Raw genomic sequence first — 23,476 nt, 5'->3', positions numbered from 1 at the left:
AAAATTCCTCAACATATCGCAAACTATCAGCAGACAGCTTGCCAGAAAATAAGTCATCAGAAAATGCTGGTCTCCCTTCTTACAATTAACGAGAAGTTACCAAGTAGTTTTGTACTATTGACAGAAGCTCAAACTACAGGACATTTGGCCTTTCCTCTCCATTTGGTTCCAATGCCCAGAATCACTTTACTCAAGTTCTCCTTCCACATTTAAAAGTCACTACTCGCCTATCTCTTCCTTCATGGCATCAAATCCTTTTTTGCTGCCTGAAAAAAACTTGTTCAATATCATCTTAAGGCCCAACTGAGCCTAGGCTATCATTTTTCTCCCCAGGCACCCTTGATACTACATGTTATAAAGCTTTTAAGAGTGATTCCAGTTTCACTTACACTAAAGATATCAGCTAGAGATTTACTTCTTGAGTAATCAGAAGGATCAGCAGGCTTTGATACAAACCCATGCTTCCTAATCCAAGAAATACTTCTTTTGCACAAACTTAAACCTTTGAAGAAACTATCTTATTCTTGACTTTTACAAAGGAGTAATTAGGTTCTGAACTCTGTTCGGTAAGAACTACAAGCTCCAAGTTACTACAACTTAAATGAGCAAAGCACACATAGTTGTTTGGTTGCATACTGAAGTTAACTTATGCCACACCAGATGACTGATCAGCACTGCACTAGGTCGGCAAGATTGTCAGCCAGATCATTCCCAACTTCAGTTCCCCTCCCAAGTAGGCCACCTAACAACTATCCATAGACAAGTCACCACTGTGAAAATCCCAGCTCCCAGATGTGAAGCTGAAGCACCCCTCTGAACCACAGAGACTGAGAAGGACCACATTAGAAAGGTAAGAGGAGCAGCTACACTCGGACTGCATCACCCTTCCTCCAGGCTGACACGGCAGTGCACCAAGAGGGCCCTTCCAGGCCTACTACAGTTTCTCCAGTGAGAAAAGGGAGCCAAGGTGGACACCCAACTCTTCCAGGACACTTTCTAGAAGGTCTATTCAGATCTTGCCTCCTGGAGATAACTAATAATCAGATAGAGATGGGGCGGGAGGGCAAGCCTTACATGAACCAGCCTTCAAACCTTGGCAGACCATGTTCCTGCCTGTAGCAGTACCCAAGCAAAGACCTCAGCTAAAAGCAATTCCCACTTACAAAGTCAGCCTGGTTACCCCATCTGGCTAGAGAGCTTGGTTGGCAGTTCTGCCTGATTCTACAGTCAGTGGACTATACTACCTAATCAATGGACCATACTACCACTCTACCTTGAAGAAAAGTGAATTCACAGCCCTGCCCGACACCTAAGCATAATCTCAAGTCCCATCCATTGAGGAAGCCTGACCAGAGAACTCAGATAGCTGAGAAGCCCATCCTACAGCTGTGCTTGGGCAGAGATCCTGGCCAGCAGCCCTGCCCAACTGTTGAGCATATCCCCTACCCCCAAGTAACCAAAGAGCCTGAAGAAATGACCTTGGGAAGCCTTGAAGCCCAGCCCACAGTGTTACCAAGTCACAGAGCCCAGTCTGCATCCCCACCCATCTTCAGGGCACAGCTGGCAGCCCCACCTTAACATGGAGTCCAGCCGGCAGCACTATCCATTTGGGAATCACAGTGTGAGACTCCACCTGACCAGGAAGGATCGTGGAGCCCATCCCATAACTACCCAGTCATGGTGTCCAACCGGTGGCACTACTCTGTCAGGGAACACAGCCTATAACCCCATTTGACCAGAGTTGATTGCAGGGCTAGTGGCTTAACCTGACAGTGGGTCATAGCCAGAAGCCCCACCAAAACAGGGAGCCCACCCAGCAGACCCACTTGAATACAGAACCCAACCAGCAGTCCCACCCAACCACAGAACCCAGCCAGCAGCACCCCCCTGCAACCTCAGAGCACATGGAAAGGCTTTGCCCAAATAGAGATCCTGATAGCAAGCCCCACCTACCCACAAATGCTATCAGCTAATTGGTAAAAGTCTTTACTTGCCAAAGCAAACCTGTAAAGCCTGGAAAAGGAGACTACTTACTTAAATGCACAGATACCAATACAAAGAAGCAAGGATCATGAAAAATCAGAAAAATATGACATCATCAAAAGAAATGAATAAAGCTCCAATAACTACCTTAAAGAAATGGAGATGTATGAACTGTCTGGCAAAGAATTCAGATAATCCTCTTAAAACAGTTCAGCAGACTACAAGAACACACAGACAACTAAACAATATTTGGAAAACAATGCATGAACAAAATTAAAAGTTCAAGAAAGAAATAGAAACCATCAAACAAAACAAAACAAAAAAACTAAACAGAGATCCTAAAGCTGAAGAGTACAATGACTGCACCAAAGAATTCAATAAAGAGCTTCAACAACAGACTCAGCCAAGCAGAGGAAAGAATCAATGAACTAGAAGATAAGTCGTTTGAAATTATCTAGTCAGAAGAGCAAAAAAAAAAAAAAAAAAAAAAAGAATGAAAGACTGAAGAAAGCCTATAGGAATTGGGGACTCCACAGAAAAAAACATATACTCATAATGAGAATTCCAAAAACTGAGGGGTAAAAAAGAGAAACTACTTAAAGCAATAATGGCTGAAAGCTTTCCAAACATGGGGAGATGAAAGGGGGTTCCAGATTCACAATGCCCAAGGAATCCCAATAGGTTGAACCCAAAAAAGGCTACACCAAGACACATTATAATTAAATTGTTGAAAGTCAAAGAACTTTAAAAGCCGCCAGAGAGAAGAAACAAGTTACATACAAGAGAACCCACATAAGATGACGAATGGATTTCTCAACAGAAACTACAGGCCAGGATATAGTGGAATGACATATACAAAATTTTGGAGGGGGAAAAAAAAAACCAACCCTGTCAACCAAGAATAATATACCTGGCAAAGTTTTCCTTCACAAGTGAAGCAAAGATAAAAGTTTTCCAAACCAACAAAAACTAAGGGAGTTTATCACCACTCGACCTGCCTTACAAGATATGCTAAAGGACATTCTTCAAGTTGAAATAAAAGGATGCTAATTAATGTTGTAAAAATGTATGAATATATAAAAATTATTGGTAATGGTAAATATATAGTCAAAATTAGATTCTCTAATATTGTAATAGTGGCACATAATTACAATAAATCAACGAATTCAGTAAAGTTACAGGATACAAAATGAACATACAAGTATCAGTTGTGTTTCTTTATACTAACAATGAAGTACCTGAAAAAGAAATAAAGAAAACAATTCCATTTCATTGATAGTTGCATCAGAAACATTAAAATACTTAGGAATAAATTTAACCAAGGGAGGTGAACTATCTCTACATTGAAAACCACAGCACAGTGATGAAAGAAATTGAAAAATATACAAATAAATGGAAAAATATCCTGTGTTCATGGATCAGAAAAATTAATATTGTTAAAGGGTCTATTCTACCCAAATAAATCCTCAGATTCAATGCACTCCCTACCAAAATGCCAATGCCAATAACATTTTCCACAGAAATAGAAAAAACAACTCTAAAATTCATATGGAACCAAAAAAATCCCCAAATATCCAAAGCAATCCTGAGAAAAAAACAAAGCTAAAGGGATCACATTTCCTGAGTTCAAACTGTATTATGAATATATAGTAATCAAAACAGTAAGGTACTGGCATAAAAACAGACACATAGGGAAATGGGACAGAATCAACACCCCAGAACTAAATCTATGTATATACAGTCAACTAATATTTGACAAGGAAGCCAAGATTACTCAATGGGGAAAAGATAGTCTTTTCAATAAATGGTGCTGGGAAAACTGGATATTCAGATGCAAAAGAATAAAACTGGACCCCTATTTTATAACATTCACAAAAATTAACTCAAAATGGATTAGAGACTTAAATGTCTGAAACCATAAAACTCCTAGAAGAAAACATAGGAGAAAAGTTCCTTGAAATTGGTCTTGGCAATGATTTTTTGGATCTGACACCAAAAGTATAAGCAACAAAAGCTATAAACAAGTGGGACTACATCCAACTAAAAGCATCTTCATAGCAAAAGAAAAACAACTAACAAAATGAAAAGGCAACCTACAGAATGGGAGAAAATATTTATAAACCACATATCTAAAAGATTAATATCTAAAATATATAGGGAACTCACACAACTTAATTGCAAATAATAATAATCTGATTTTTAAATGGGACAGAGTATCTGAATGAACGTTTTTCCCAATAAGATTATTCAAATGGCCCACAGCACATGGAAATATGGTGAATATCGCTAATCATCAGGGAAATGCAAATCAAAACTACAGTGAGATATCACCTCATACCTGTTAGAATGGCTATTATCAAAAAGACAAAAAATAAATACTGGCAAGGATATAGAAAAAGGAACCCTTGTGCACTATTGAGAGGAATGTAAATCAGTCCAACCACGATGGAAAGCACTATGGAGGTTCCTCAAAAAAATAAAAATAGAACTACCACATGATCCAGCAGTTCTACTTCTGAGTATGTATTCAAAGGAAATTAAATCACTGTCAAAGAGATAACTGCACCCTCGTGTTCACAGCAGCATTATTTGCAATAGCCAAGATACAGAAAAAATACCTAAGTGTCCATCAATGGATGAATGGATAAAGAAGCTGTGGTATATATATTTTGAAGGAATAGTATTTAGCCATAAAAAAGAAGGAAATCCTGCTATTGGCAACAACATAGAAAAACCTTGAGGGCATTATGCTAAGTGAAAAAAATCATACAGAAAGACAAACACTATATAATCTCACTTACATGTGGAACCTAAACCAAAATCAAACCTCATAGAAATACAGAGTAGATTGATGGTTGCCAGAGGCAAGGAGCGGGGGAGTTGGGGAGTTGAGTGAAGGTGGTCAAAGGGTATGAACTCCCAGTTATAAGTTCTAGGGATGTAATGTACAGCATGGTGACTATAGTCAAAAATACTGTACTGTCTATTTGAAAGTTGCAAAGACAATAGATCTTACAATTTAATACACGCAAAAAAAATTGTAACTATGTGAGGCAACGAATGTGTTAACTAATCTTATTGTGGTAATCATTTTGCAGTATATACATATATCAAATCATCACATTGTGCACCTTAAACTTACATGTTATATCAGTTATAATCCAATAAAGCTAGGGTGGCAAGAGAAGTGGACAAGAGGAGAATAGAGAAAGCAACAAACCACATCCTGGCTTCAGGGGCCACTTCAGATTCTTTTTAGTAATCTCTCTCTATATCCTGGGCTCGGTGCTATTCCATATTTTACATTCCATATTTTACGGACACATTCCATATTTTACAACTAAGCAATAAAAAGAGGAGAAAGATAAACTAGAAGGAAATTCTGGTAATAACTTTTTTAAAGCCACTAAATTTGTCAATAGTAAGTAATAATAATTGGAAAGGCAAATAACACAGCAAATGATGTTTATCCTACATTATGAGAAGCTGAGGATCAAATGTTGGGATATTGGTTTACATTTTCCGAGTCTTGTGTTTACACAATGTCATTATGAAGAAGACTCTTAAGCCTTTTGAGACTGATCAACCACACACAAAGAATGATGGTCTCTACGAACACTGAAACAGTCGTTTGGGTGAAACTTGCCGAAGACCTATTCTGTACTGTACCCCTATGATTTTATAGATACCAACCAACATTTCCTTACAGGTGAAATCAGATTAAAGAATATTAAGGCAGCTGTTTTATGGAGAAATGAAACAAATGTACAACATGAGGAGTGTCTATTATTCACTCATCCAACGTTTACTGAACACATAGATGTAACAAGCATTATTATGTTAGGTGAAGTAAAAAAGGTTTAAAACTGATAAAATAGCTTTTGCCTTCTAGAAGCTAACAATCTAAAAAGAAAGTTTGACATAAACACTTGACAATACTATGGAAGAGTGGAGAGTATGCCAGGAGGAAGGGTAGGAAGAATCTTACTACTTTGCTTTGGATAATGAAATGTAATATAGAAGCAAATGGTTTATAGGGGGCTACACTTTCCCAGAATGCTAATCTGGTCAATTTAGAGACAGGGGATGGTGTGGGTCTTTCTATGGTTAAACACTACATATTGCAGTCTTCCTGCAGAGATTCACTACAAACAATAGCAAATAATCAGCTCTAAGAAGTCCACTAGTAAAAACAAAAGCACAAAACTATTCAACCTGCATTTCCCATCTTAATTCATCATGGAACCCTTTTTATAGAATAGCACCTATAAACAACCTGGGAACAAATTTGGGGAAAACAGGTTGTATGACCCTCAATGGCACAAGGCAACTGCCAACAATGCCAACAGGAAAAGATGAGCCTAAAGTAGGAAGATTCCTCCGTGCTTGGATTCTTCTAGGGTGACTTCATTAGTTGCATAACATTTCAGTAGCTACTTGACAAAAAGCAAACAGGGATCTGTAATACAAGATCACACAAGAAGAAAAACGCAAACCTACAGATGACTCCTGAATTCTTATTTTGATCACAAATGTTGGTCTTCTGAAATGTTAAGTGTTACCAGAGATATAATTTAAGAGAGGTGTGGATGCTGGGGCAAGACAGGCCACGGCTCTTGGCTGTGCCAACATGTGACTGTCAATTATCGGGCCACTCCTGTAGTGTGATGGAGAAAAGCTCTTTAAATGAAGCTCCTTGACTCCAGTATCCAGAAATTGTAATAGCCAAGTCTATCTAACCAAAGCCTCACTCATACCAATTGGTCCCATTTTTCACACTGTGTCAAGGTGCCTGGTCTCTAACACAACCACATTTACTACATTTTAGCTGATACAGAGTTTCATAGTGAACTTCTGCTAACTTCATTAACACTTATTTTAAATGTTCAGACACCATACCATAGTCATGAAATCACAGATTAGTAAAACCTCATGACCATCAAAGAATCATTTTTTTTCATCCACAGAATTCTAACTCTGGCACTGCATTTGTTCGTTCAACGAATGAGAAAGACAATTAATTAGAGATAAATTTACTTTCTAAAAGATCCTACAGATCCTAGAGAACCAACTCGGTCTCTAAATAAATCTAAATAAATCAGATTCTTTACTGGTTTTAGGACAAATGATACCAGATCAATGTTTCCATTGATTTTTCCCTTCCTCTGGCCCTTGTCTGGTCCCCTTCAATGATGCTGGAAAATAACTGTTTCTTACAACAAATACAGCCAACTCACAATTTCCTGGGTATACCTTATTTAGAAGATGGATGAACCTGCTGCATATCCTATACTCGGCTGGTTTTATGCTCTCACGACATTCATTTGCTTCTCCTTGTATGTGCATGAAAAATGCAAAACAATTTAATTAGTCTAAGATGAAACACACCGCTCTCTAAATACAACATGTATATTGAAATGACTATTTTAAGGCTCATGCCACAGACCCCTTTCCAGTGGCATGCGAGAGGTGACTAGAATACACTTTTTGAAAGGTGGCATTGTTTGTGTGGAGGGGTGGGGTAGAAATGGGTGCTGCACGGTCAGAAAACCTGCAAATGCCCAAGTTCTACTTCTATCAAGTGCATGACTTCAGGTCACTTAACAGCTCATTCTCAAATGAAAGGGTTGGTATAACTGACTTCTGAAGTTTCTTCTAGTTCTAAAGGTTCTTACTTTCCTTCAATATTATGTCATCAAGTACCATTTCACTGTGGAGAGCTGTTTAAAAATGATTAATGGTTAAATTACAAAAACCTGTCAGTTCCTCCAACTTAATCACTCCTATTCCTGTTTGCTAAGCTTACATCTTTGAAGTTGATAGCACACAACTATTATAGTTCTGACCTCTCATTATCTTTCCAGATGCTAGCCCATGCAAGTTAATTGCCTGATATACCTCAGTATATAGAATGCAGCTTGAGACACATTTTTAATACACTGAGTTATGCCTTTTAAGGCCCATAGTACAAACCTGTAACTGTCATTTAAAAGTGGCTCTGAAAATGCAGTCCAAGAAAGCATTCAAGGGAAACCACCTCAGAAGCTGGCTGAAAAAGGATTCTTGGACTCCAGAATCTGCATTTTGACACATCCTCTGGTGAAAATACTGGCTGAGGATTTCAATATTAACTACAAGTTACTTGGGAAAATTAACATCGAAAAAACAGGGCCCAGCTCTAAATATTAATTTGGGAGGGGTTATTTATTAAACTCACCAAATCGGAGGTTTTGAAAGTTACATAAAAAATCGCAGCTTCAGAATTTTCCAAACAAATCTCTCTCTAGCTATAGTAAGCAGCATGAGACTGTCATTAAGTGCGTTCTTTAAAAGTACACTCAAATCCTTAAGCCAAATGCATTAAAAATGGAAATAAGCAATTCACACTTTTATTTCTTGGGATTAGGCCAAGATGGCTTTTATGTTTCTGAAGCGATCCACAAAGCCAAGATTGAGGTTTCCGAGGAAGGCAGCAAGGCGTCTACAGCCACCGGTATGTTCATCAAGGGGTCAGCAGTGCTCAAGTCATACCTCTTGCCCTTCTATGCCTTTGTTAGGTTTATCCAGTTCAATCTCCACATTTCTAAACTTTCCCACTCAAAACCCCAAGTCCAGATGTGGTATATGTGGTATAGCATTTTTTAAAAAGGAAGGTTAACACAAAGAGTTTGAAAAATGGCGAGAGAAGAGAAATCCAGTTTGAAAAGGATTTGTACCATCATCCCCATAAACAAGGGATGAAGTCATTCTGAAAATTACCTTCAGTAAGGAATTCATTCCATGGAACATTTTGAAAATGGGACACAGGGTTGCTAAGTGGCATCTTTTCTCTTTAATTTTCCCATTTGTACCCCATCATAACACTACACAAATACATTAGGATGTTCTGATTTCTTCAGAAATCAAGGGATATAACTGACTTCGGCTCCAACTTTAATAGTGACTTCCCTCAAATGAATAAAAAAATGTAATAGTCTCCTATTCTTTCCCTCCTGCAGCTCTGTTGTTACTGAAAAGGTCTCGGATTCCTTTTTTTAAAGCAGATCGGCCATTCTTCTTTTTCCTGAGAGAACCCAACACAGGTATGACAGTATTTCTGGACACCATTCAGATATATTAAATATTTATCAGCATCTCTCTAGCAACAAGCGCCCATTTGTCCACTGCAGCCTAAAACAAGCATTCCTTCTAGCTAGTTTCTATGGTGCTTCAGAAGCTTCCCAGTTTCTTGTCGTGTATCCTGAGAAAGGGGAACATTTCTTAACTACAAAGGAAACTAATACCCTCCGTGTGGTTTTTGGCTTTTCGGCTCATTTTTTTTGTTGATGTGGATTTTTAAAAATTCAGGTTTCTACTACTGGGGAAGACTCAGAAAGATCATGAAAGTAATGTAAGTGATTCATCTGGACTCCCCGCCCCCCCCCCCCCCCCCCGGCCCCCATTGTTGCCTCACTTTCTCATCACTGTAGGACAAAAGATATAGCTCCTTCAGGGCACTCGTGTGTCCAAGGAGTCTTTCGACTCAGCAACCCCAGTATTCTAGTGAATGCACCTAGATTTCTATAGTTTTTCTGTTGGTCTTTCTCAAGCTGGCTGAAATTACACCAAAATCAAGTGTTTGCCCAAGTACTTCTTAGTTCCACTATACAACCTCATCTTAAGCCAGAAATGGTATGGACCAGGCAAAGCCTCAGCACATCAGAGGGACAAGCGGAGCTCCTCTCATTTCGGTGATGAAAAAGGATTCTAAGTATTCCTCTCCGTGTTTCCCCCTTCCCCCTCCCCATTATTTATCAGCCTAGGAAGGAAAAGAGATTCTCAGTAAAGAGTTGTTGGCAAGTCGAAACAATGTGTTAAAAAGAAATAGGATGGAACAAGACTAACAAAATCAAGCAAAAGTGGATCTACTTTAACTAAACATCAGGCATTATTTTTATTTATGGAGAGAAAAAAAGTCAAAAGTTAGAATAATGAAAATTACGCATAAGTTTTACACAAATTGTTAAGGAAATACTGTCAACATCATTTTATCTGAGAATCATTTGCATACTGCTGTAACTTGTGCTGGAAATCAAAGGAACACTTTTGTGACAAAAAGGATGAAGATAATCATTCACTAGGAAATAATCTATTGGGGGATTATTTGGGGAGAAAAAGTCCATCAACAGAATATATCCTCCTAGGATTTCACCATGATCATTCCATCCCCATGTTTATTAGATGAAATTGTCACTTATCACTCAGAACAGGCAACAGAGAGCCCTCTCTTAGAAAGGATACATGTCCAAAAAATGAAAGATGAAAAAAGTGACAGGCTCTACTCCCTCAAGAAACAGAGACAGGACTAAATGCAAATAGGAAGGTCATTGTCAAAAGCTGATAGCCAATAAAAGTTGATGACAGTTAAAGAGACCGATATCTCTTTTGGAATTCAGCTGCGTAACAATGACGTAAAACCTCTGCACTAGTAAAGGACACACCACTGTTTCGATGATACGAGTTTTCAGAACTGCCTCAGTAAACACATGAACATAAAAGGCTAATCCAAAACCAGTTCCATAATCCGCCGCACATCTGAATATATAGTCTTTGTGAATTTATTTACCTCTTTCTGGGAGGTACTTGCCCACACCACACACGGCACAGTGACTACTCTCCTGGTGAGAGGGGTGTCGAAGAGATAGAAATCAGTCTCAGCCTTCAGTACGCCAAATGGACACAGCTTACTGATAAGGGCAAATAATGAATCCATTGACAAATGGGACACATATGGGAACGTTAAGAAAAACGATCTTAATCTCAAGATTAAACTGTTAGAGAATATCATTTGTCCAGCCTAAAGTCACCCAGTGACCTAGAAGGCCAAAAAAGACAGGATATTCCCCTTAAATTCAACCCCCCGTTGCTTACAAGAATTCTATAGTATTTCACTAATTTAACTAATATGCCCAGTTTCTTAAAATGTAAAAAACCTTCGAGATGGGATATCAAGCTTGAGTTTTGATTAGTTTGAAAACCTTATGACTAGGTTTTGGATGAGGCTATCGAGTATGGTGACAGAGAGATTAAGGACAGAAAGAGGAGACTGAACAAACTGCTCTTCCCAGATTCATCCCCAGAATGTAATCAAGGTGAAGGGTTTAAAGATGATCACCTCCGGAGCAATCTATAAAATGGAAATAAGAACTTCCTGATAAGGAAAGCTGCTAAACATCAGAATAGACTGAATCCCCTTCCTAAATATTCTTGTTAAGTATGAACTTTTATCCGAATGACTTGTAATCCCTTCTATTAATCTCAGAATCTAAATATACATAATTCAAGACAATTAAATCCAGACAATATATTCTGGATTTTGTGTAGCTCCTGAATTTAGCAGTGACTGCAGGTAATTACCTTGACAATTCCATCTATGAAATGATATCCTGCTTTAAAGGTATTTTGTAGAGGTAAAAAAGGTTTAAAGAATTGCATATGAAAATACTATGTAACGTTACATTAAATGCTTCTTTTTCTTGACAGGATTTGTCTTCAGTATTGGGAGCGTTTCAAATCCCCTAGACTAAATTAAGAGATCTCAAGCATGTTCTCCACTGTCAACTATGCTTTTCTTCATAAAAAGTTACAATTGCATTCTGCTATACCCCTGAAATTTTAAAAATGTTCCGCGAAAGTGTAAAAAGATAAGGGTATGTGATTTTCAAATATTATGAAACTAAAATTCCATCAATTTTACTATAATTTTATAAATTTATTTTGCCCTCTGTTAATCTAAATGTATTTTAACCTTCTTTTCTATTGGTTACCCCAAAAGCACTACAAGGCACAGCAGTGATCTATGAAAGGTGAGTGAGGAGTCTGGTCACAGGGTCAACGTCCTCAGTGAAGTCATCTGAGGTCGCGTTGGACTGAGAGTGGACAATGAATAGTGTTGGTTTTTCCTTATCCTGGGTATTTCAGGGGGGATACAAAATGAGCAAAGTCATCTTAAATGTTTCCTTTCCATTTAGCTTCTAAACAAAATGAAGAGTTTAAGTGTAAGAACAGCAGAGGAAAACAAAGAGATCCCCTTTGAACTCCCAATTTGTTGTGGGACTTCTGTAAGCATGGCATCAAGCTGCTAAAGGCTGGCCATTTCAGACTATGTGGTGTGCCCCAAACTTACACCTCCCTAACTGGCAGCTTCAACTTAGTGCCACCCATAATCCTAGTGAGAACGGAAAAAGACGTTGAAGGGGAGTAAGGAAACCAATAATGTCAAAGATGTCTGCGTTTTAAACAGCTTTTAAAGTGTCTGCCTATTTGCCACAGATCCCATCTTTTCTATTATCTAGGCAGAAATGGGAGTATGTTGGTGTAGCCAAACAAAATCTAAGAACATAGAGTAAAAAGACAATGCAGATTATGTAACAGATAATTACAGTTAGCTTTAACAAATATGAACTTCAAGTGGTGTATGTCCAATGCTTAAAAAGCAAGGCCTTTAAAATTCCATTATCCTTAAGATGGTTTTAAATGATTACTTTAAATGTGATTATTTCCTAAACCACACAAGAGTAAAATAGAGCATTTATTGATGGAATAACAAAAGTGCTTTTCTTAAATATTCTTCAAAATACATTTGTACAACTTACAATAATATATCCAAAATAACTGTATATACAAAACATTACCTAGTTTTAATGTATGTGCTTTTTTCCCCAAAAATTACAAAGTAACTTTTTTTTTTTTTTTTTTTTGGCAAAGTTCAACCTTAACAGAGGTGACAATTTTAAAGGTTGGTTTAAGAAAATAGAACCTGAGGGAAATTGACACGCAAGAGTCAATGACAAGCAAGAGATTTGGAGGAATATTTTTAGTTTGTTAAATAAAAATGTGTTTTAGAGTGATATTTTTCACATTACAAAAATAAACCAAAATGAAGAAAAGGTCACTGTAAAATGATGGAAAAAGGATCTGTAGACTTGCTCTTAGTATTTCAAATAGCCAACAATGCATGTCAAAAAATGAATTCAAGATCACAACAGTCTTGTATTTACTTTGTATTTGGAGAAGATAGTGAAATAAGTGGCCACATTCTGTTTTCTTTTAATTGCTATTAATATGGTTGATCTGATTGGCTCGTCGATGAATTTCATCCAAGAAGTTCTCCAGTTGTTCTATTAGCATTCGCTTTTTAAACCTGTATAAAAAAATAAGTGATAGCACTCTCAATTTCTTTTTAATGGATATAGATCAGTATAATGCTTTTTTTAAAGACAGAAACTGCCTTGGGAAGATTTTTCAAAGTAAAATGAAAATGAAAAACAACAACTTTATGATATATAAAATCCACTGGAAGATAATAAGCAAATTATTTGATCAGTGCAGAATTGCAGTTTGTTCCTAAAACAAATAATCCAGGCCCAGGTACAATGGAAGTCAGGTATTTGTTCCACAACCAAAAAGAAAAAAAACCCTAACATTTACAAGGGTTACAAATATTCCAACAAAATTTGGACTCCTAAAGCAATGATTCCAATAGCTTCTTATGCTCTTTAATTTTTTTTTTTTTAATGCTTATTTTTGAGAGAGAGAGAGAGAGAGAGAACGAACAGGCTGGGGAGGGGCAGAGACAGAGGGAGAGACACAGAATCCGAAGCAGGTTCCAGGCTCTGTCAGCACAGAGCCCAACGCAGGGCTCGAACTCACGAACTGTGAGATCAGGACCTGAGCTGAAGTCGGACGCTTAACTGACTGAGCCACCCAAGTGCCCGTACTTCCTATGCTCTTTAAAAGTTGTACGTTGAAAGAATGTGAACAAAGTATGAATATAATCCCCACAAAAGGGAAGAAGAAATGACAGTTGGATAGTAACGTTTAAAAACCCTGGTGTTCTACTATTACAGTTTGAAAGCTAACAAATCAAGGATAATTAGACATCTGCAGTATAGGATAATATAGCAAACATTGAAAGTTCAAGTGGCAATTTAAAATTTTCTTCACTAATATAGTAGACTAAAATTGCATTCGTCTACATAAGTTATTAATACTGCTGATGCTTTTTAGAATATCCAAAAACACTGTCCAATCTATATCTACTTCCTCTCTACTTGTATATTAATATGAATAGCCACCATAATATTACACAACTCTCTAAAAGCTGTTAGAAGTAGAGAGTGCAGGCCACCAGGAATATAGCTAAATCCATGATGAAGTTTGAGCTGACAGAATGTTACATAAAGAATAAATACTCAAAATAAGTAACATGAAAAGTTACTGCCTTATTTTGAACCCTCAAAGTGGTGTATGCTCTAGCTACTCCAAAAAAAACCCAAACAAACAAAAAAAACCAAGTAACTGCTCTATCTAAAAATGCCTTTAAGAATAGCATGGAAGAAACTGGGGGACTTTTAAAGGCTGTGTATATTTGAAAGGTCAGAGGAGATAACCCTAAGTTTTCTTATAATACTAAAGAAGGTCTTCAAGGAAAAATGTTTTGTGTACTCACTACTCATACAACTATGCTTTCCAGTTAATTGCACTTCATAGTTACCATTTATAATCTTGATCCACATTCCTTGTATTAAAGTACATAATCCTGGGCTACTGAAGCAATCAGAATAAGGCCCATTTGTCCAACTCTGCTCCCCTTAATTACATGTTTTCCCATGTACAAATGAACAGCATTCAAATATTGTCTTCCAAGGTTATTTCTAATCACTGATTAATATCAACTGTAGTCCAAATATATAAAGGAGAAAAGCTGAAGGCTATAAAATATAAAGACCCCAAAAAGGCACAGAGTAGGATCAATGAGAATTATGCAAGTATCTATAATCTACAGGGAGAAAAGGTCCATAATTGGTGAAGAATTTGTGTGTGGCTATTTTTTAAGTGAATTTCTTTCAATAAACTAAAACAGAGGAGGAGGAGGACACACATGGCTGTGTCATATGCATGCATAACACAACAAGTACAGATACTGTTATAACAGTCACAACTGTTACAACACTGACTGTAAACTGGGGACTCATTTCATAATCATTTCATAATGTACAACAGATTATTTACCTTGATGCTTCTTTAATGACATTTTGCAAAAATATTAGTCTTGTTTGTAAACTGCCTTGCACATGCTTCAGTAAAGTGAAGATTCTTTCATATTCTTAAAACAACAGAAGCAAAGAAAAAAATTAGTGGCTTTTCTATGCACTCTTATTCAATATTTTTCTACTGCAGTTTACGGTATCAAGATATGCTAAACCAAACCAAAATATTCTACCACTCATTAATACACGTATTTCATCATATATCAATCAAGATAAAATAACTTGGTAAACACAGAAGTTTTGGTAAAAGTTCCCATTAAGATATCAAACATAAAGCTTAGAAAGTACGTGACTAGCTTTTGGTACTGGCCACTGAAAAAGCAGCAGCAAGTAGCCTTTATAAAATTGCATACTTATAATTTAAATTCTCAACTCCAGTTAACAAGATGGGGAGGGGCATATGGAGACAGAAAAAATGGTTAAGAGTGCTAGTTCAGTTTCAAGTTTTCACCTAAAATTCTGCCAAGGACTATAAACTCCTAAATGGCAAGGGCTGTCTTACCCAGTTTTGAACCACCCATGGGTGTTCCATTAAAGCACATGGTCCGTCAATCTGTCAACATCTTTGAATGGATGTCATAATACTGAAATTTTATGCCAAAGTTCTTTTATATTCATTTCATAGATTGCTTTTATAAGTTTAGGGTTTTGGCCTAAACACATCCCTGCTCACCATCATAGTTTAACCCTTAAACACAGTGGTAGACACTATGTCAGGAACTCTACAGAGATGAAACTATTTAATATTCGCTACACTTTTGGGGGTTTGCTGCTACATTAAATTCCAGTTGCTGTTTAGAAGAATACTCAAGACTACGGGTTCCTGTCATAGTAGGAACTATGTGTAATTTGTCTGTGTGTTCTTCAAGCTCTGCTCTCAGTCCCTCCTGCTTACCATATCTATACCATACTACTTTGGATATAACAGACATTTAGTGTTTGTAGGCTGAATAAAGATCAAATGTTACATAGCTCAAATGTTGTTCAAAACTGATCTAGAATCAGGTATATGCTTCTAAATTTTTTTTTTTTTTTGAGCCCACACAGATATCAAATATGGGGTTTGCCTCTAATTATACATACTTCTTCCTGGCTTTCGGATCTCTTTCATTATTTGTGCTTTTAGTTCAGTGTTGACCTCTTCATGGCTTCTGCAATGCATCAATTTCTTTCCTTTGTTGAGTGAAGATGCTGGTATATTCTCTTCAGGACATTGTTCTTTATCTCTTGGCTCCTCGTGATTTTCTAAATATCCACCAACAGTGAGGTCATTAGTTCCTAAATGGTCATGACCAAGCGCCTCTGTATGATTGGTTGGTCGTTCCAGTAAACTGGCTGGAGAAGAAGTTGAAAATTCAGTATCCATAGCATTTGGTGTAATATCTGATGAAAGTTGGTCTGCAACATGATTTTCAACCACATCATCTACTGTCGAATCATTAGTGGCTTCCGAAACTAAAAACAAAGATAAGAAGAAAAAATTGACATGAGCCAACTTCAAAGCACACAGTAAGAAAAAAGCTACAAATAATATTACAGCGAATCACAACTAATCTCCTTGATGGATGCAAATTAACAAATAATATGATATGGTTCTTAAGATTTGCCAAAGAGATGGTGGGTTTCAATGTGAAACATTTACAGTATTTACAAAATCTGTAAAATTTTTGCCCTTAGGAAGAAAAATAAAAGCCAATTTCACACAACTTTTAGTTCTCTGCTTTATTCTATGGCAATTTTATTGAACAAGCAAATTTCTAATGCTTTAGGGGAACATATATGACCAAGATTATCAGGGTTACCCTTTCCTTAGAGAGTCCTAACTCATTCCAACTTACCTCTGCCTTATACAGTCTACTATCATTTAGAGGCAAAAGTAAACACAGGGAGTCCAAAGTGTTCAATATTCTGCTGGGAACCCACTGTCAGACAGGTCACTTTACAGTACACTCTTTTCTTATAACCACTCATCCAGTCTTTAGTTGAGCAACGCAGAACAGTGTCCACAGCCTGGTGCCCACTGCAGTTCATCAGATTACTGGACTTAAAAAAGCTTGCAAACACTTGCCCCCCACAGAAAGCAGCTGAATTGTAAGTTCCCTGACTGCTCACCAAACCTCCAGGACACCCGCTGAAGTCATCTCTACTTCCCTCATTTATCGTCCAAAGGTAAACTCATGCCCACAAAAAGCCCTCAAACTTCTGACTCCCTCCTAAATCCCCGTCCACGATTTGCAAATTTTCCTAAATATTCTCTGTAACGACTCCCGCTTTAACTGAAACGCAGCTCTCTGACAAAGAAACTGCTCTTCTTTTCAGACTTGGAGTTAGAAACTGCTTTCTCTCAAACACTCTCCATGGACCTAAAATAAGGAGGTACAGTCACCGATTCCTTCACCTTCCAGTGCCACTTCAAGTTACTTTCTCCCTGCACTCGTATAACACTCTTGCTCTGATAAATGGGAGGGAGAAAGTAGAGGCCACTACACTCATCCTCTCTCTCCTATCACTGTCTTTACTGATCTCTAAGGCACACCTCTCTGGTCATACCTGGCTCGCAGTCTTCCTCCCACCCTGATGTCCCTTGGGCATTATCCTAGATCATTACTACGCACAATGTGGTCTAATATAAGCAGTGTTAGCACCATCAGAAAGCTGGCTAGAAATGTTCACCTTGAGCCCTGCCCTAAACAATGAATTCAGAATCTGCAGTTTAACTAGATCCTGGTGATGCAATGACACATTAAAGTTTAAGAATTACTGTTGTATGGGACTTCAGTGTCTAAGCAGATCACCTGCCAAGAACATGGCCTCAATTCTTTAATGTCTCACCTTGTTTGGCTCTCAAATCAAACACAAATTCACGGGCAGAGGAGCATAGCCCTTATCTTTGCAGGACTCCTGCTGTTGGCTCTGTAACTCAGCCAGACTCTTACTTCAGCATCTCCTCCACTTTCCCCCTCCCAATGAGCAGATCCTACCTTCTAGATTCCTCTTTCTTGTCTATCCAACTTACATCCCATATGCATTACTTTTTACCAATGTCCTAAATTCTCTCATTCTATTGTCCTCCCTGCCAGGCAAAACCCCAAATCTGCTGACTCTATCTGCTTGCTCTAGATGTGCATTTGGAATGATGAGCACTAGTGGAGAAACAGGACCCAGCAATCTTATTACAACATTTCCTCCCTCTCCCACAAAAGATCATTCTAACCTTCTCCGCTCTCTTAACATCTCGGACTTTCCCAATCCCTGCCTCCCACTCAGGAGCATACATCACCTCTCACTTCACAGAGGAAAGGAAAGCAGAGCTGTGAAACAGGAACTTCCTCTACTTGCCACTGTTCAACTTGTGCCCATACCCTTTCTGCTTCACTGGAAGTAGCATTCTTTCTTCTGGGCTCTGGACCACTCCTGTCTGCCTTCCCAGTGATTTTGTGGGAGCAAAACTGCTCTTGCTAAGGGAGCCAAAGACCAATAGAACTTTTCTAATCCTTTTGACTGACCTGTTTAAGAAGCATTTGAAACCACCAACCACTCAATTCTCTTTCCCTTTAGCTCTCACGACACCAAATTCTTCTCATCTCCTATTTCTTGGATTCTTCTTTCTCAATCTTTCCTGAAACTCATTTCTCTCCTTAACTTTAGCACTTTCAAAGTTCTGTTCTAGGCTTTTTCTTCTCATTGTTTTCTTTGGTGTGATTTAATTCACTTCACTTGGGGCTAAGACTGCCTCCTGCACCTCCCTCTTTATCCCAGTCTCTTCTTTCGTTCTAAACTAAAATATCCATCTTCTACCTTAGGATCTCCATGTGGCTAACTTAATAGGCACCTCTAAAATCACTCATCATCTGCTCTTCTACTCCACCCCGTTACCCTCACCTACCAAGCATCTCTCAACTCCTCCCTTGCCCTGACTCCAACATCCAGCCAGTCGTCATCAAGTCTTTACTGATGTGTCCAAGTATTTCTCAAATACATGTTCTTCTCACAACTCCACTAGCAGGTCATTAGCTCTTCCCTGGGTTCCTTAACTGCTTTCTGTGCATCTAATAATTATTTAATGACATCAAATATCCTATCAGTGTTCACAATCTCTAATTACTTTATATATTTTCTGTCTGTGGAGGGAAGTTTGATTTTGTTTGATTCAGGGTTCAAATCAGGCCTGCACACTGTCATTGGTTTATAGGTCGTTTAACTACCTTTTAATCTATAAAATCCTTCTGTACTTCTCTTTTTTTCTATGCATTTTTTCTGAATATACACATATCCCATATTCTTTGTCTTACAGTGTCCCACCATCTGGATTATGCTAATTGTCTCCCTATTTTGTCATTTAATATGTTTTCCTATCCTTGTATTTCCTATAAATTGGTAGTTAGATCTAGAGGCTTGATCAGGTTAAGGTTCGATTTCTTTCTTTTTTGTTTTTTGGCAAGAGTATTTCAGAAGTGATACTGTATAAACCCTTCAGGAGTTATATAATATTTGGTTCTCTCCAGTTATAAGCCACAAATGATCACTACCTATAATTAATGATTCCATTAATTTACTAAGAGTTCCCCTGCATCCATTCTTGTTCTTCCCTAACAGTACTCTGCACAGGACAGTCAGCCTGGTCTTTATAAAATGCTAACCAGATGAGGTCACTAGCTTCTCAAACCTTTCAAAGATTCTCATTGTCCTTAAAGTCTGGAGTCTTTACAATGGCCTCCAAGGCCCTCTGTGATCTGGCCTCAACCTATCTTTCATCTCTCATCTTGCCTCACCCCCAACACCTTTGCTATACTAGAGTTCTTTCAGCCCCTTAACTGCTTCTCTTTACTGTATACGTTTGCACAGACTCTTCTTATACTACTACTATACACATAGTATGCAGCAGACTGCTTAGCAAGACTCCTGAATGCACAGCTTTAGTGAAACAACTCCCATTCATCCTTCCAATGTTGGCTTAAACGTAACTTCCTCAATAAAGTGCCTTGACCCCACAGACTAAAATCCTCTTGCCACATGCTTCCAAAACATACCTGACTTCCCTTCTGAACATTCACCACACTTCTAATGAAATGTTCAATGACTGTCTTTCCTCATTCTATCTAAATGGGGGCAGAGATCACTATTGTCTCGTTCACTGCGATACCTCAATGCCTAGCACTGTTTACCATAGCATATGTATTTAATAATTAGTTGTTGAAGTTACCTGTAATTGAAAACCACCTTTCTATGGGTATTGAGAACATCCCTATAACTGTTATTTTGAAATACTTAAGGCTTATAAATGATATTTAGATCATGACAGCTATAATAGAGCATAATAAATACATGAAATGTCCAAATGTTCACTAAAAGGACTATGATTACACGCTAATTTAGAATAAACAATTATCTTCTCTAGACACTCTTAGACTTTATCAATTTTTTCTATACTTTATTACAAAAATATCTTCCCCACACAAAAAACAAACAGCAGCAAATAATGTTTATTTTTAAAAAACTCTTACTTTTATGAAGAGGAAGGGGTTTAATAAGATCTGGCTGTGCTTGAGTCATAGGTACAGGTGGTCCTTTTCCTCCAATATGATTGTTCACAACTGGATTCTGTTGTCTGCCTCTCAGCAGTGGAGACATACAGCGACGTCTTTTAGGGATCCCTTGCATATTTGGTTCTCCAGGTCGTTTATGTTTATTTTGAGGTCCAGCCACAAATTCATCTGCTTCATCTATCATCATACCCTGTAACAAAAGAGAATATAATTTCCCTAGATTTACATATAGTTTTTAAATGGCACAACTAATTCCAGTTCCCATTAAAGCAACTAGATTATAACTATGTTAACATTTATTAGTCTACCAACAAAAGAGCTTCAGCTTACTTTAGTGAAATTAGAACTGTTAAATCCACAAATAAATTATACAATGGAACGTTTCAAGCTTACCTTTTTATCTAGCTTAAATGGGTTGCCAAATGTATGCAACCTTCGAGGCTGATCAGGATCAAGTTCTCTTAGTGGAGAAGGTACTTGCTTGAGGTATTCCTGGTAATTCCCCATTTGTGCTATAGGAACACTGTGCACTTGATCTTTTCAAACAGAACAGAGCAATAACAAAAGTTAACCTCACTGAAATGATACTCTGTTTAATTACCAAATAATACCTTCTTATATTTGAATGCTATCTGGGGTTATCCTAGGCAGTCTTCCCTTCCCATATATGCAAAATTGGTTTGTCGTCATAAATATTGTGACATAAATGAAGTCTTTGAGATTTTTAAAATAAAATTTAAAAGAACTGATTTTACCTTCTAAATAAAACAAAAATATTGCAGTTAATTTGAGTGTATAGAATAAGCAAATATGTGTTAACATTACCATGAAAAGGAATGTCTCTTCTATTATATTCCAAATAAGCAGAATTTAATTATAACAGAATTTATAGAAAAGACATATCACATATAGATAACGCTTTTTATATAAAGCTATGGTGGGAGGGGTCCCCAGATGGCTTAGTTGGTTAAGCGTCCGACTCTGGATTTCGGCGCAGGTCATGATCTCACAGTCGTGAGATGGAGCCCCATGTCGGACTCCGCGCTGAATGTGGAGCTTGCCTGGGATTCTCTCCCCACCCATTCCCCTCCCCAAAGTACGCTTACACTCTCTCGGTCTCAAAATAAATAAATAAACATTTAAACAAATACGTAAATAAAGGTATAGCTGGAATGCTTACGTCAGAGATGGCAAAGAGTTAAATTCTCATCTGACTTGATCTGTGGTCAGTGCCATGGGTATAACTGAAGGAACAGGACATGTATTCACCATCCAAGTTAAACCACCAGATGCTAGTATTGTGTATCACAAGAAAATGATTGTGCATGTGTGGACCTGTGTGTGTGAATGCATGAACAAAGCCAAAAAAGATACTAAGCTGCTAACAAAGGGTGTCACCTCTGGAGAATAAAATTTGGGGGAAACACTGATGGTAGAAAGAAATTCTGAGAATGAGTGACGACTCACTTTTTACTTCATTTGTTTGAATTTACAAAGAAAATGAGATACTACAATGCTTTAAAAGCTACACTACTATACTATGTTTTTTCAGTATAAAGAAATTCACAAAAGAAACACCATTATTGAAACTATGATCCAACCTTCATCCTGTCCTTTAAGAAATCTGCGGGTGCTCTTCAAAAGATTAGATCTCATTCTTGTTAAGTGATCCAAAAGATTCCGCCTTGGTATGTCATACGCGTTCCTAAATGTCTGTGGCTTCAAATCCTATTGAAAAACATTCAAAGGCAAATTTATTTTCAAATATAGAATTATAAGAGACTAAAATCTCTAGCCTGCAGTAAAGGTTTGGAAATAAGATATACAAGTCTAATTAGCTTTAAAAATAGAATAAAGAATTATGATGCAATCTTAATATACTGTTTTGGGAACCAGAGGATAAAAATTGGTAGTGAACTTACCAAATAACTCAAATTCACATCTCTTCAAGATTTTATTATATATTCTGCCTAAGGAAAGTAAGTATCTTATAAAACAAATTTCCAAATTTTGAAGACTTTGAAAATTTAAAGAAAAAGAACTTTGATTTACATACCATAAAATCACCCATTTTAGGTATACAGTTTGATGAGTGTCAGTAAATTTACAGTTGTGAAACCATCACCACAATCTGGTTTAACAATACTTCCATCATCCCACAAAAGTTCTTTGTGCCCATTGTAGTCCATCCCTTTTCCTATCCCCAGGCAACCACCGACCTGCTTTCTGTCTCCCTACATTCCATTTTATAAACGGAATTTTGCTATATCAAATCTTTTCTATCTAGCTTTTTTTCACTAAGGATGATATTTTGAGATTCAGTCACATTGTTCATGTATCACTAGTCTGTTCTTTTTTACTCCAGACTAGTATTCCATTCTATGGATATAGCATATCTTTATCCACTTTCCATTTGATGAACAGTTTTCTTTACAGTTTTTGGCTATTATGAATAATGCTACTATGAACATTTGCATATAAAGCCTTTATATGGACCTACATCTTCATTGCTCTCATGTAGATACCTCCAAGAAGAACTGCTAATTATATAACAAGTACAGCCAGTGTAGTGGATGGGAAGTGGGATCTCATTGTAGTTTTATTTTGCATTTCCCTAATGACCATTAAGGTACAGCATCTTTTTACATCATGTTCAATCTGTATATCTTATTTAGTGGAATATCAGCTCAGACATTTTGCAAATTTTTAATTAGATATTTGTCTTTTTATATTGAGTTGTAGGAGTTCTTCATGTATTTTGATACATATTCTTTATTCTGTACATACTTTTCTCCCAGGCTGTAATTTGCCTGTTCATTTTACCAAGTTTCTTTTATAGACAAAAGTTTAAATTGT

General features: G+C 37.3%; 2 protein-coding genes across 7 annotated transcripts in view; one reads left to right on the top strand and one right to left on the bottom strand.

Moving 5' to 3' along the window:
* SERPINE3 (serpin family E member 3) overlaps nt 1-11,629 on the top strand; it is a 33,480-nt gene extending 21,851 nt beyond the window's left edge. The window contains exons 7-9 of the mRNA XM_047850480.1: nt 8,390-8,476; nt 8,982-9,065; nt 11,506-11,629. Of these exons, the coding sequence (XP_047706436.1) occupies nt 8,390-8,476; nt 8,982-9,065; nt 11,506-11,549 (215 nt within the window). The 3' untranslated portion in view covers nt 11,550-11,629. The remainder of the gene's footprint in view (nt 1-8,389; nt 8,477-8,981; nt 9,066-11,505) is intronic.
* The window catches only part of INTS6 (integrator complex subunit 6), a 105,102-nt gene that overhangs the window by 3,430 nt on the left and 78,196 nt on the right, over nt 1-23,476 (bottom strand). For 5 of the 6 annotated variants that reach the window (XM_047850426.1, XM_047850409.1, XM_047850436.1 and 2 more), the window contains 6 exons: nt 22,222-22,348; nt 21,014-21,156; nt 20,579-20,810; nt 16,158-16,529; nt 15,037-15,130; nt 9,892-13,165 (listed from right to left, as the gene is read on the bottom strand). In XM_047850426.1, the coding sequence (XP_047706382.1) occupies nt 13,072-13,165; nt 15,037-15,130; nt 16,158-16,529; nt 20,579-20,810; nt 21,014-21,156; nt 22,222-22,348 (1,062 nt within the window). In that variant the 3' untranslated portion in view covers nt 9,892-13,071. Of the gene's footprint in view, nt 1-9,891; nt 13,166-15,036; nt 15,131-16,157; nt 16,530-20,578; nt 20,811-21,013; nt 21,157-22,221; nt 22,349-23,476 lie in introns of those variants that run through there. The other variant, XM_047850418.1, reaches the window with a different exon arrangement.

This window comes from Prionailurus viverrinus, chromosome A1, assembly GCF_022837055.1.
Source record: "Prionailurus viverrinus isolate Anna chromosome A1, UM_Priviv_1.0, whole genome shotgun sequence".
In the NCBI taxonomy this organism is placed as follows: domain Eukaryota; kingdom Metazoa; phylum Chordata; class Mammalia; order Carnivora; family Felidae; genus Prionailurus; species Prionailurus viverrinus.
The sequence above is the reverse complement of the archived record's forward strand: the minus strand, read 5'-3'. Positions and strand labels throughout refer to the sequence as shown.